This window comes from Plectropomus leopardus, chromosome 22 (assembly GCF_008729295.1).
Source record: "Plectropomus leopardus isolate mb chromosome 22, YSFRI_Pleo_2.0, whole genome shotgun sequence".
Classification (NCBI taxonomy): Eukaryota; Metazoa; Chordata; class Actinopteri; order Perciformes; family Serranidae; genus Plectropomus; species Plectropomus leopardus.
Window position 1 is genome coordinate 16,465,715 of NC_056484.1, and position 15,206 is coordinate 16,480,920.

Genomic DNA, 15,206 nt, shown 5'->3' on the forward strand with positions numbered 1-15,206 from the left:
TTTCCTTGAAATATCATCAGTAATTTATACTTTATAAGTTTAGACTTATATCTAGACTCTTTTTCACACATGTAAATTGAATGGAATTTCTTATGTCTTTCTTTTTCTTTTTTGTTATTCATATGTTTTTAATTACTGTTGTATTTTTCAAACGTGTGAAATAAAGACATCAGTCAGTCAATAGTGATCATTAGCTTTTGATGTCAAACCAGAGAAAACTTTATTTTAACACAATGGCACTGATGTTTTTCTGAAACAGAGGACGGGACGATAGCTGGTGAACGTTTAGGCTACTGTATGTGTCATTCAAAACAGAAAATAAAGAAAGTGTGTGTGTGTGTGTGTGTGTGTATTTAAACACAGCATTAATATCATTATCATTAACATGTGTCTTTTGTATTGCAAGTGCTGCCACACAATTCCCTCCAACAACAAATACTTCAGCAGAACCCTTTTTTCTCTTTCTCACAATTTCCAAAGGTTTTAGTTAAAGATCTGAGACTTTTCCGTGCACTCAATAGATATAACATTTCTCTCACCTTTTAGTCACAGCGTTATTGAAATCCATGTTAGTGAGCCCTTTTCCAAGATAATCCATCCACCTGACAGATGTGGCAAATGAAGATTATGTTTTAACAGACTGCACATTTTGGAGTGACCTTTGATTCTGACCATGTCACACATGTGTCGTAATGATGGTGTTCAATCAGCATCTTGATACGTCACACCTGTCAGGTGGATGGATCATCTTGGAAGACAAGAAGTGCTCACTAACAAAAATTTTAGTTTGTGCACAAAATTGTCAAAACTATTATGTGCATAAAATGTTTTAACGTAAACTTGTTAAAAACAGTGTTGCATTTAAATTTGTGCTCAGAGAAAATTGTGTTGCAGCTCTTGAAACACAAACAATGTTAACAAATGATGACGCTAAATATAATAGTATCACAGGCTGACGACATAAACATGTATAGTAATTGATCACTTTCTCTGACGGACAGTGAGCTGGTTTCGTGTTTCTGGTCGAGAGTGATCCGCTGTTGTGCACACAGGCGGTCCCTCTCCTCCTCCCTCTGATTGGCTGTCAGGCTGAGCCGCTTCTCCGGGGAACCTCCCAGCTGTGAGCGTGCAGAGAACCCGTCGGAACCCGGAGAGAACACCGTGTTCCTCTGCTCGCTGATCCGCCTGCAGCTGCAGCACACACACCGGAGGAGCAGAGAGTGGAAAATAAAATGGAAGGGTGATATTTTAGATCAAAAACTTAAGTTATGATTCAGATTATTTTTTATAGGGAAATTTACAGCAATAATTCTTATTGCTGTGATCAAGATCTGTAGCCTGTGTGTTTTTGATGATGAATTAAGAAGAAACAGACTGAAAAAGAAAGAAAGTGTTTACAGCATTGTTACTGTGAAAAAATTTTTTTTTTTTAAATACTGATCAGGGACTGTACTTTATTTATCAGAGATGATATGTAGCTGGGATGTGCCTTTTTTTTTTTTTCTTTTTTGGTGTTTTTGTTGTTTTGCTGTTTGGGGTTTTTTACATTTATTTTTTTGACCCTCCTCAAAGTTACAAATATTTTACCCTGACAGCCCTAAACTGACTGGGGGAAAATGCATAGCCCTCCCTTTACCATAATTAAACTTTTTTTAAAAAATAATCACACCAAATGTAGGTAGGCTATTAGAGCAATGCAAGCAAATAGCATACAAAAATAGTTTTTTTAAGCAAAAGGCAAATCCTTCTTAAAATGACGTGTGTCGGAAATTTGAAAATTCATTAATTCTATTTAAATGGTGTAATTTTCACAATTTTTTAAAAGAAAACAGCTTTTCGTGGGATTTTGGGTTCAGAGGGTGTTTGAATACAAAATACAGCAATTTGCAGGTCCTACAGCTTATGCCAAATCAAATGTAATAGCTTTTAAGACTTTTTTAATGCCACGGGATAAAGTCCAATTTTACAATAACAAAAAAAACAACATTTTTTGCATGGAGTTGAAAACAAATTTCCAAAATATTAACTGTAACATGAAACATTACATTTCTGGTCCAGCAAAAAAGTTGGCTCTGATTAGATTTGGGAAATACCTAACATTTATCGGTATTTTATTACTGATTTTGTGTGTCTCATTCTGTATGTGGGATTATTTCACTGTTTTAATACCCATTGTGAGGAGTTAAAGAAGATGGATTCGATAAATTTAAAAAAATAAAAAAATAGATGTTACCAATTATTTTGAGATTTTACAATGCAACAAAGTCCATCCAATCCGATTTTCTCCTGAAAACAAACAAGTGCACTGTTGATTATTTATGATATACACAGTACAACACATCAGGCACAGCGGTGGAAGTCCAGCAACGACACGAGACACACACACCACATCACAGACCGCGGCAAGAAAACCAGAGCAGGACTCGCAGGAAGCTTTACACAACTTTATTGAAGATTGTGTATAAATACACATGCACATTTCAAATGTAAACCCAAGTGAACTCAAGTGCAGCCAAACCTGGAAACCCCCGTTATGTTGTCATGCAAGGATGTCTGGATTATTTTTACAAAAAAAGTCCCAAAACAACAGAACCATCCTTTCTTAAAAATATTCCCTCCCTGACAAGAGCACAGGCAAGACTTTTGCAAACTAGTGTGTACGTGTGGACTGGAGCCACATTTCCCCCCCGACATTTCACGTCTTGCCGAGGTTTTAAATATATTGTCTGTTTATTATTAAATGCTTACATATAAATAAATAAACTTTATCAAATGTGCACTCACAGAGTGAACTCTTATGTACAGTATTGTATAAGCCTATAGTAGCAATCACATCTCACTCAGTCAGGATTTTGGGGGGGTGAGTCGCCCGAAAAGCAAGGCAGCGCCGGGGCGGTGAAGCCCGCTGAAGTCAAAGCACAGAGACGCTCATAAAGGCATGGTACACATCTAATATTCTGAGGCAACAACAGGTACGCTAATGCTGTTTACAATGGAAGAACAGGTAGAAAAAGAAAACACTCCACCATGGAGAATAGTTTTTATCATGAGTTACGTCGATGGAGGAATATCCTGCAACAATCTGCCACAAAATATTTTCACTGTATCATGATCCCAAAAGCTGATTGGCCTTTTAGGCAGACTCACCCCGCAGTTTTCACCTCCCGCCCCATCCTCAAAGCTCAGGACCACAAAGAAGCATTATTTCCCCTCTCTGGAAAGGACGCATTCAGCAGTACCCAAGAATTCATACAGCTAATATCAAAGGCGCATAACCCATTATGATCACATTCAACCAAACCAAGAAAGGGAGAAAAGAAAAGAGGGATCTGGCCCGAGAAAGAATCAAAAAGGCATCAGCCACATACATCTGGTCAGTTCCATGTAACGTACATTCTGGCCCTCTTGTGGGGTTAAAAAAAACATTTTAAATGACGTGGCTTGGGATGTAACGAGCAGACAGACATTTGTGGTGTATGAAAGTGTGGGGGGGAGGGGGTTGCGAGAGTGGCGATGTGCAAAGAAAAGGCAACCAGTTTGAGATTAAGAGTTAAGGCCGAGGTGATCCGAACAAGAGATGATCCATCTGATGTCAGCCAAAATCACCGATGTTCTTAATCTCGCAGCGCCTCGAATGTGAAGAGGAGAGAGAGAGCAGAGCCGTGGTAAAGCTTTAAACACCGTCTATGAATAACTTAAAGGGATAGTTTTGAGTTTTTGAAGTGTAGTTGTATGAGGTATTTTTCCATAGTCAGTGTATTACAAACAGTAGGTGTCAGCTGGAACGCCCATAGTTTGGAGAAGCAGGCCGGAAATCGACATGACAGCTAAGCAATGCACTGCTGTGAATGGAGGCCAGCAAAAAAAAAGGTGTTTTAGCCAAGTAAGAGAAAAATCAAGATAAGTTTAGGCGATATTTCGAGTATTTTCACTGCTTTACCTTTACGTCAAACGGCCTGTTTCAATGTGAAAGCAGTTAACAGCTTCAGTCCCCCATCTACACTCTCGTCAAAGTCAACCAGACTCCACTGACAAAACCAGTCATTTTAGTTTTCTGAACACGGGAGCTGCTGTTCTACAGCTGTTTCGATCAGTTAGTTTGTGTCATTGTGTGACTTTAGTGAACCCGAATTTACCTTTTCGAAAGTCACGCAATAACACATACAAACGATCTGACCAGCAGCTCCTGCGTTCAGCAATGTTAAATTACTGAGCGATATTACGGCTTCAATTTCCCATTTCAAATCACTGTCAGACAAAAATGTGAAGCAGTGAAAATACTCTCAGTATAGTGCACACTTAAACTGACACTGATTTCTTTCTGTGGGGCTGTTTTTGGGTGGCCAGTAGAGATTTCCCTGGTATGTTATCTATCTTAGAATTATTGCAGTTTTACATAATTGTTATTCAGTCAGAAAGACCCTTAAAAGAATGAAAACAGAACGGTTAGTAATGGTTAGTGTCAACTCTCATATCACAGTATACCTTAAAATCAGTATATCGCTACAAACCTAATGGCTAAAGTACATTTTATTGCTGAGCCCTCCACAGCAGAACATTACTCAACTTCCAGGTCAAACTCCAGCCTGCTTCTCCAAACTGAGGGCGTTTCGACTGACATCTGTTTGTAATATACTAATTAACCCCTAAAAACCCACTTAAAAAATCTGAACTATCCCTTTAAAGAGGGAGAGCTGAAGAAGAGATTGGTGGTGCAGGATCGGAGTCCAGCTTACTTTTAAACACATATTTGCTGCACATTATGTTAAGACAAAGTGAAACACCTTTTACTGATTCATTTTTGCAGAGAAAATGTGCAAACTTACAAGTTAGCTTGATAACGTCTCAATCCGCCTTTATTTTAGGGTTTAAGAAATATAAACGAGACCAGAGATAGACAGCAAAAGCAGGACCTTTAAGGTTCATGCTAATACACTGATTCTTTGCCTAAAAATGCAAGATTGCAGCAGCAGCAGCAAAGCGAAGACAGTTAGGCTGTTTGACACTTTATAATAACTATGAGCGTCGCTCTCTGCGTTAGACTGTACACGCGTCTGACCACTGGCGTACTAAAGGCAGCTTCCTAAGCTTTTTATGAGAGAAAACCTTCTGAGACGTCATTATTCAACAATTGCAGTATGTCTGGCAATAACACATAAAAAAAGTGGATGGTTGGTGATTGTGCAAGTTCAAAAATGTTTCAGCGCATCATGAAAACCCGATATAATTCAGTGTTTAAAATATTTACATGGTTTAAATGATAATAAAACGATATGCCAACTTGCTCTCAAAAATATATAAAAAAAACAACAAAGGAACACGAAAAGCAAGAGGGCGGTTAAGAGCGCGACACCGATGTACTGTGAAGCGTCTGAATCCGTCCCCAGTGTCGTTCAGTGAGCAAATCCTAAACGGATGGACGTGGCGACACACACTTTACACACACACACACGCACACACACACACACAGTGATCCAACCACAGAGGAGGGCCCTGATTTCCTAGAGTTGCGTACCCCGGCAGCTCCCTGGCTGAACAGTCGTCACCCCCCGCAGTGGCTCAGCCTGTCACAGGGCCGAGTCCGAGCCGCTGGGTGATACCGGTGGCGCCCGCTGCCATGCTGTTTGTCCATATGGCTTTGGATGGAAAGATCCTAGTCTCTCTCTCCATTTATTTCTGTCTGCCTCAGTTGGTTTTCATGGTGACGTCCCGATTGGGCGCCTGCTCCTCCTCCTCCTCCTCCTCCTCTTCATCCTCTTCTTCCTCCTCCTCCTCCTCTTCCTGCTCATTGTCGTTCTTCCTGCGCCGGTTCTCGTTCAGGTCCTCCTCGTCGCTCTGAGCGGCGGCGGAGGCAGAGGCACCTGCGGCAGATGAGGCGCCCTGAGCCGAGGAAGCGGGCTTTCTCTCCTGCCTCTCCTCGCCTTCGTTCTCCTCGTCTTCTCCTTCCTCCTCCTCCTCTTCATCGTCCTCCTCTTCCTCACGGTCGAGAGCGAAGTAGCCGGTGCCTTTCACCGTGTCCTGGCGCTGGTAGAAGAGCACGTAGCCGGCTTTAGACTGAAAGAAAGACGACAGTGAACAAAGTTACTCAGCGGCAGGGAACATCTCTCTGCTGTGGCTTTGTTTTCATGTTGAATTTCCTTTTTAACTTGCGTCAACACTTTTTAACATTAGAACTTCTAATAACATGACTATGCAATTTTTAAATCCTTTGATAATGAGGCAACAGGATGCTGCGTTAATTACAGCCTACTCCAAGGACTTTGTGCTTGTGGACATTTTTTTTTTCTCAAGACAAACCTACTGTAGGAGCAACTCCTGGGTTAAATTTGTTAAACAAAAGGTAACAAAACTGTCTGTCCAGGAGAAGGTTAAAGGATTAGTCTGGTGGTGATGCTCTATATTCCAATAAAAGATCATACAGAAGTGTATTACTGTGTCGTAAAGCTCCATTACTGTCAGTGCGCCACACTGTTGCCCTGTGTAACATCCTCCTTCATTAACACGAACACACACTGTAGTTTATTCCGAGTCTATCACACATACACCGTCATGTTGCTGTGCAGCAGCAAATGTGTATTATTGCATCACTGGAAAAAGTCATCAATATGTGCATTATTGCCTCCTGATCAAGGACTAAAAACTACATTTTCCATGTGTTTATGGGGGAAAAAATTAATGAAAGAATATATTCATCAATTGTTTTAGAAGATTTCCATCTTTAAGCGACAGACAGGCTGGGGAGGTCAGAAAGTATTAAGAGACAAACATACACATTGCTTGCTTTGGTATTTTCATTCCAAGGTTATTATAGTTAAATAAAACTACACTAAAACATTTTAGCTAGCTAAAACACTGTGTATGACAGAAAAACACCATACCTACTACTGTAATTAAAGGTGAACTAAAACTAAACATTTTGAAATAATAAAAATTAAACTGAAACAAAAAAAAACACTCTAGGAAATAACTGACACTAAACTGAATTGAAACAAAAAAAATAAAAATTAAATAAAAACACGAGAAAAACACAAAACTAAATAACTTTTTTTTATAAGGACAAAAAATATATGATCTGTCTTACACTTTAAATTCCCCTAAACTTTTTATTTGGCAAAATGGCACTATGACTGACAAACTACTATTAGTCATTTCCAGAAAACAGACACCTCCTTGTGGAAATGACCTAATTATTAACACACACTTTTTCATGCCAACAACACTACCATGATTCATGTACAGTAGTGTTACACCAGCACCTTAATCAGCCAGTGGAAATTAATGATCAGACTATTTACAATTATCTAAATGATAAACAACTGAACATAAATTACACAAATGTGAGCATCACTTATATTTATTCATACACACATTCTGCAGGTTTTATTCAAAATCATTTTCCTCAATTGTTTTATGGACTCTTAACACATTTTCCAAACAGCAGAAGGTGTCTGTTACTAACAAGTGGGCCTGCAGACAAATTTGTTTCTTTTTAGTTACCATATCTGGTGTTGTTTTTGTTTAGGCTGTTGTGTTTTTAATGTCATGGTGCAAAAAATGTTTTTGTTGTAAGTGTGGAGACATTATCTGTGCAGCATTGAGTCCAAGACAAATTTCCCCTGCAGGGAAAATAAAGTGTATCGTGTAGTATCGCATCGCATCGCATCGTATCGTACCGTACCGTACCGTACCGTACCATATCGTATTGTATGTCAATGTCAACTTGGCAATTAACACATTGGAAAAGAAGATTGCACCAAAGAATTTTCCAAGTAAGTTAAGAGAGAATATCAGTAGAAAACTGCTCTTTCAAATGAAACAAACTGTTTTGGTGCATTTTGTGTTCAGTTCAATGTTAAATTTGTTCAGTAAAATGATGTTGTAAATATTTTTTTTCTTTAATTCAACAAACAATGTGTTATTTTGGCATTACACTGAAAGCAGCTGAAAGGCAGAACTGAGTGCACTTTATTATCTGTTTGTTGCAAGTAATCCTGTCATTGTGCTGCAAGATGCCATTGGATATTTTTGTCATCTTGTGCAGCCCCACGTAAAAGTCATTAAGAGTATCGGCTATGTGAACCTGACAAACTAATCTACTGAGCTATACATCTCTTGATACTGCCAGCAGGTAGTGATGTATAAAAGCCTTTACAAACAGTCTTCCCACTGTCAACAAATTATAATGAGACTTCATATTATTTGAGTGTGGCCTCTCTTGTTTGAATCACTGAGTTGTTTATATGCGCCAATTACTGTATATCAAGAACTGACCGAGAGCAGTAACAGCAACAAAATACACAAAAAAAGAGTCCTCAGGTCCTTGTTAGTGCTCTTTTGGGAGCATCAGCACAGTTGGCTGTCTTTGAGAAATCAGTGATATAATATTTAATCCCAATTAGTAAGTAAAACAGCCTGCGATGACTGTACAGCAGGACTGTTGGCCTGGCGTTTCCAAACGGGGACACTCACCACTATTTGATCTTCGTTGGCAGGAGACACACTGCTGTCATCAAAGTTGTACCACTTCCCGTCGTCTTTGTTCTTGGCGTAAGCCGTATCTGAGCGAGACGAGATAAAAGGACAAGGATATAGTATTATACAGGTTTACACGTGTTTCACTCTGTACTCACTATGTGTTGTATTATGTAACACTTCGATGAGTGTACAGTGTCTGTCATGTCCTTAAGAGTTCCTGCATTTTCGATTCCAAAATTCATTTTAGTAAAGTTTGGCCACTATGTCTTAATACGTTTCTTGGCATGTTGTTACAGTGAGCTTTAGACTTAAGGGCCTTCCACACCAACACCATAACTTTAATAATAACTATGAAGGTAATGATGAGAGCATCTGCAATGATGAACGATAATGCTTTGTAAACTGCGCTCTGTGTCAGCAGCTCAGGAAAATGGATATCGGTGACCTGTTACTGCCGTGATGAAGAGAAACGAATCTAAAAGGATATGGATTAGTGAAATTCTTCCTCGGCGAGAGGAGTTAGGAGAATGTAACACTCGGTAACAAGAGTTGTTGTCTTTTGAAGACAAATTTTATCTATAATTTTATATGATTCCACATTAACTTGATGGTATCTTGGTGATCGCCCAAAAGGACATCACTAAGAACAAAAACTTCAGAGATCCCGTGGCAGCAGCAAGTCACTGATAAAATAGCATTTTATAATGCAGCCTAATAATAAGTTATAAGAGCGCTTAATTAGTTGTATTATATACCAAAATAGGCATGTGATTAGAGCAGACCATCTAAAAAGTGTTGATAAATGCTACTGATTAGCTTTCAGGTTGGCTACAGTTAGATAATAAAGATATTCTTTCAACATTATTTTGTAGAAAAAAATCCCTGAAATTAAGCTGATTTATGGCAAAATGTCACCTGCCATGTTGAATGTGACGTGCCTGTAAATACTGATGGATTCTGGTTGGCTGTTTCTATCATCAAATCGCTCTGACAGTGATCGCAACGACATTTTTCTCACTGTTGTTGTGGTGATAGCTGTGACGTGGACTCTACCATCCACTTGACTTTGAAGAACAATATTCAGAACATCATTATAGTAACTGTAATTGTTCTGCGTACGGCTTTTTACATAAAGCAGTCGTGACTGACGATTACATCAATCTCGTTAGGTTTCAGGCATATGAAATACTATATTTGCACAGTATGTTTCTTTGTTATTTTGTAAAGTGCTGGTGCATAAAAGAACAATTTGCTATCATAAAAAGGACGACGGTGAACTCTTCTTAGTGGCATGTGCGATGAATCTTACAGTGGCCTCCACCCATCCCGCCATAGTGGTTGGACACAGCAATGAGGTCATAGCGACAGGGCCCAGCGTTGGGGTTGATCAGGAACTCCGACATGTCCAGGTCTCTGCAGGAAACACATCACATAGTGGACTGTAAGCCGTCATGTGTTACTCCAAAATATACACAGGCAGAAATCCTTTAAATGGAGCTTATTTTAGTAAAGAGAAACCATGAGATGTGTTTGTAATTACACCCTTAATGTGCAGGAGTGTATATTCACCCATATGTTTATGCTGTGGTTCTGTATATAATATATGAGGATGAAGTAAAAACAATAGAGAAATCGCTGAAAATGCAGTGCTCTGCTGCAGTGATTTATTGCCTTTTCTCTCCCTCTCTGGTTGTGTGTGTGTGGTGTGTGTACCTGAGTGGAAAATCAACAAGCGAGTCCAGTTTATCCCTCATGTAACGGCTGTAAGAGAAGCGTTTCAGATGGACCACCAGCACCGGTGGCAGAGACCACAGGTCCAGCTTCTTAGTGGCCTGTTGGTGCTGCTTGCAGTTTGGACAGTACCTGCGAGACAGGACTTTATGTTAGCGAATGAAGTCGACCTTGCACATTTCAGCATTCGGCTGAAAGGTGGTTTCACCTGCTGTTCGTAACTTGTGAATATGCGGCGTTTCTCACCATGGGTCCTCTGCTCCCAGTTTTTCCTTTGTGGTAAAAAGTTCGATGCAATCCTTCAGCTTGAAGAAAGCTTTCTTCTGAGGCTTGTACTCCATGCTCTCATGCTTGTCAAAGTCCTGTTCTCGGTCACACAAACACACACACACACACACACACACACACACACACACACACACATACAGCTGTTAGAAAAACACGTCTCATTGCACTGTTGTGTCTCACTGGACATGGATTACATCAGTCCCAAAATAGAACAAAAAAAACAGAATACTTCAAAGTGGCCTTAAAGTAAGTTTTTTTGCGCTCGCAATACCTTTCCACAAGTTAAAAAAATGAACTAATAAAGGCCACAGTAATACAGTCTCTTAATTTATTCAAATTAAAACCACTTTTACAGGACAGGTTTGTTACATGGATAGAGAGCAAATATTTAGTTACAAAAAAGATGTGATCAAAATCTAAGAAACATCATCATCTTAGCAACAAACAGCTTGTTTATTGCATCTTGTGAGGAGCAACATGGAGGTTTAACACATTTTTTTCCAGAATGCAGTGGCTGCTGCAGCCGTCAAATCTGTAACCTTTTGATTACAAAACAGTCGTGCTTGTTACCAGGACTTCCTGCTGCTCCTGTCTGGGTCACATTGCCATATTTTGTAACAGGATGGCAGACCGCATTTGTTCTCGACCGCATGGTAGGCATACTAAAAGGTGCACCAGCTGCTCCGGCTGCATTAAAATTGTTAAAGTTGGATGTCTTTATTAGAGAGCATCTTTACCTCCACGACGGTCTCGTCAAAGTACTTCTTCTTCACCTCTGGTTCCCAGTCCAAAGAAAGATAAGAGCGGTCTGTCAAAACAACAACAAAAAAAAATGGACAGAATTTAGGTACAAAAATCAAATGAGTCACCTTAAAACTTACTATCACCATCAGTCAGTCTGTTATTTCATCCATGCATCAACAGGTTCATTTATCTTTCCTCCCAAACAGGATTCTCCATTCATTCCCGGCTTCACCCGGCTTCCTACCGCTGAGTCGGAGGTGTCCCTCGTCAAAGCGGATCTGCCTGGTGTCCTCCTTGATGAGCGAGAAGTCCGTTTTTCCCATGTTATTGAACTGGAATGTAAAAAGTCTCTTTCTGTTGTGCCCGGCCGTCTGCTGGCCTTTAGTGGAGTTCTGTGGACCGACAACACCGTTCTCCAGCTCGTTGTCGCCGCCCACAGAGTCCTCCGACTGGCTGTTGTCGTTCTCAGAGGGCAACTCCTGATCCTGACTGGACTCGTCGTCCTGCTCGTCAGTCTCCATCTCGCCTGCGGAAGGATGGAAATGGTTTTAAAGCACCTTGGCTGCTTCTACAGAATAATGACTTGAACTAGCAAATGGTATTAGGGACGTCATGATCTGGATCAATGTATCAAATGGTAAAGGTCAATGGACTCACATTTGTATAGCACCTTTCTAGTCTTCCAACCACTTAAAGTGCTTTTATTCTACATGCCACACTCCATTCACATACAAATAAATGCACTGGTGGCCGAAGCTACCCGAGAAGATGTACTTTGTCATCCAATATCCACTTCAGCATGCAGACTGGAGGAGCCAAGGAGCGAACCGCCAATCTTTGGATTAATGGACGACCTGCTTTACCTGCTGAGCCACAGCGGTCTTTAATCAAAGATCCAATTTCATCTAAACAAATTGCGACCACTGGTCCATGCCGCTGTCTTTGAGATACACCTTTATTTGGAAATCCCCACGGCATGCCTGAGCCACCATCAAACAGCAATACTTCCAGTCAAACAAAAGCAAGCAGCCAAGAGAGAGACGTTCAGTATATTTAGAGGAAATATTTCACATTTCAGAGAAAAGGCTGGTCAACAGACAAAGCACATCCCATATGCAACATGAGATTAAATAAACACAACAAACCAGGTCGGTCAGCTTACTCTGCTAATTTGTTGCTCTCCCTATGGTAACGTTTACTGCTATGTTTGAACAATGTTAGGCTGAAAAAAACCTGCATGCATGCTGAAATTTAACTGTGACGTTCTGTCGGGGGATGCAGTGACTTTAACCCGTGTTGAGTGAGGCAAAGTCGAAATGATTCATGTGATTTGTTAAGCTATGAGAAGAGAAAAAGTTGGCTAGCCACCAATTCATGATAATGAGCGAAAACACAACGGTTTTGTCTGTGAACCTTGACCGGTATTATTGAGCTGAATTTGACACTTTTGTTAATTTCACAGTTCAGCTGTGTTTTGTGGCTGGTGGTCGAGTCAATTTAAAGTCAACTTTACTGTACATTATCTATATTTAAACCTCAATAAAAAATATTTTATTATTATTAAAATAAACTTTACTGTACTTAAGTGTTTATGAATGAAGTCTTAAAAAGGGATCCTCAGAGTAATGGCAGGAGGGCCGCCAAACTACTGCTTGATAAGGTTTTTTTTTTCTCCAAAATTCAAAAAAGTCTGAAAATACACATGACCATGATTTGAATTTATTTTGTCTTTTGCAATAACTTATCTTAGTGAAAGTTGAGTTTCCTCAATCACCTATCTGAAAAGCAAATACAGGTCAAGACTGCAGCCTGACGCTGATATGGCCCTCTGCCTGACAAACTCCACCGGCCTGTTTTAATATGCAATATAATTTTATATAATATATGTAATAAGGGGTCCCAGCGCTGTCGCTCTTTCAGCTAAGGGGTCCCCTGGTTTGCAACTATCAACAATTTATCAAAATATAAAACAGAAAGGGGTGGCAGCTTCATCTGTAATCTACTGTGTTAAATGGGTATGAAATTGTCTTATATCAACTGCAGCCCCTGAATTAAATCAAATTAAAACAGACATTGTGATATCGACAAATATCATACCATTGTCCGAAGAATCAATATCTAATATTGTGATGAAAGAAGTGATTTACAGCCCTAAATGCTATGTGTAAAAGGTCAAAACTACTACAGATTAAGTCTCTGCTTGTCACGTGTCTTGAGTGTGTGGGCGTGTGTGCACTCACTTGGCGACCCCTCCTCCAGCAGTCCATTAGTGGCGTTACCATTGACAGTGTGTTGTTTGGATGGCTGTGTCTCCTCACAGTCCTCTTCATCCTCCTCTACTGATGATCGCACAAACCGGCTGCAAACACAATAAAAATTACAGCGACTTTTGATTTTTAAAAATGACTAGACTTTCTTTTGCTTTTTTTTAACAAGTCAAATGACTTCTACAGTTCTTTTAATTGGTCGTCTTGGTTGTCGGCCAAAGTGGCTTGTAGATAAGGCAGATTTATCAGCTGCCGCCAAAGGTGACAAGCATCGGGCTAGAATCAATCATCAACAATGGCTGTTTGATCAAACACAGAGACAAATGAGCGTACCACAGGCGCAGGAGCAGCATGTTGTAGAGTTTGTCTTCACTGAGGGTTCTGGGGACGGCGAGGAGGAAGGGCTGTCCGAACAGCGGCGTGCTGGTGTGGTTGTAGCCTGACTGTTTGTACTTCTCCCTCAGGTGCACTGGGATCACTACATGGTCTGTGTCCTCCACCCTGTTCACCGCCAGCTCAAATCTGCAGAGGGACGTGAGGTTAGTTTTGAAGTTACACTGAATGTGCCACTGTTAGCAGCTAAAGAGATAAAAGTGAAATCCTCCGCCCTGCGTATTTATGCCTTTGGCAGATAATGTGATTTAGATTGGTGGACAGCCAACGATTCTATGCTTTAAATCTCTAAAGTCACAAACACTGCCAGTAATCAAGTCAAAACAGGCAATAAATTTGACCTTGAAGGTTTTCCATTGCCAATCAGAAATGAAGCTGTTTGATAAGACACACTAAAAGCTAAATTTGTGAAACTGCATCATGTGTTGGGCTGAACTCCATATTGTTATGTGGTAAACACAGGCCAGAAACTTGAAGGAAAACTCATTTTTCAACCTAGACCCTATTTTCCGATAACATTTAAAAATATATATATATATATATATTCATTTATTTTTTTGTCTAAGTGGCTTGAAATTGCTCCAGTATTGAGGTGCTACAATGCAGCCAGCAGCAGTGAAACAGCCTGCAATGTATCAACACGGGGCAGGTGTGCCCCGTCAATAGACGTCCAATAAAAGTGCTTGATTTTGCCACTAACAGGCTCAGATTACTATTATGACTGTCTTGCAACATTACACAAAATCAATCATTTTTGGATACCTTTTGCTTGTGTGGGTCTGTTTTACGTCCAAGTCCTGTAAACTGGAAGTCTCTTTCTGAAATCTCAAAGGAGGCGACGAGTAAGAGTCGCAGAGGAGTTTCAGTAATAGTTTGTTGTGTTAGAGTACATAAAGCATATTATTACTCTTACCTCAAATATATTTAATGTCATGGCGGAATATTGAGTTTTGTTTCGGGGTTTTTTAAAGATAATTTTTTTGGCCATTTTTATCTTGATTGATAGGAGAGCTGTGATACAATGGAAAGGTGTGAGAGAAAGGAGGGATGACACACAGCAAAGGGCTGCAGGTTGGAATCTAACGCAAGCTTTCAGAACAAGATTTCGTTTTTTCATTTTCTATTCTCCCTTTTATATGTTTTTAGCGAGACTTGGACACAAAGTACACCTTAACAGACAAAAGGTAAGGAGAAATGTTGAAATAAACCCTTAATTAACCCAGCTCTGAACATATACTGATTCTATAAACACTAAAATGACTGTTTATTTAAATGAAGACTGGTGGAATTGGCAATGGCGATTTTGGG

General features: G+C 39.9%; 1 protein-coding gene across 2 annotated transcripts in view; it reads right to left on the reverse strand.

The window, feature by feature from the left end:
* Positions 1-2,430: 2,430 nt before the first annotated feature.
* LOC121961195 (ubiquitin carboxyl-terminal hydrolase 15-like) overlaps positions 2,431-15,206 on the reverse strand; it is a 30,604-nt gene continuing 17,828 nt past the window's right edge. For both annotated transcript variants that reach the window (XM_042511085.1, XM_042511084.1), the window contains 9 exons: positions 13,839-14,027; positions 13,479-13,597; positions 11,483-11,764; positions 11,232-11,302; positions 10,453-10,568; positions 10,189-10,338; positions 9,785-9,888; positions 8,470-8,558; positions 2,431-6,054 (listed from right to left, as the gene is read on the reverse strand). In XM_042511085.1, the coding sequence (XP_042367019.1) occupies positions 5,686-6,054; positions 8,470-8,558; positions 9,785-9,888; positions 10,189-10,338; positions 10,453-10,568; positions 11,232-11,302; positions 11,483-11,764; positions 13,479-13,597; positions 13,839-14,027 (1,489 nt within the window). In that variant the 3' untranslated portion in view covers positions 2,431-5,685. The remainder of the gene's footprint in view (positions 6,055-8,469; positions 8,559-9,784; positions 9,889-10,188; positions 10,339-10,452; positions 10,569-11,231; positions 11,303-11,482; positions 11,765-13,478; positions 13,598-13,838; positions 14,028-15,206) is intronic.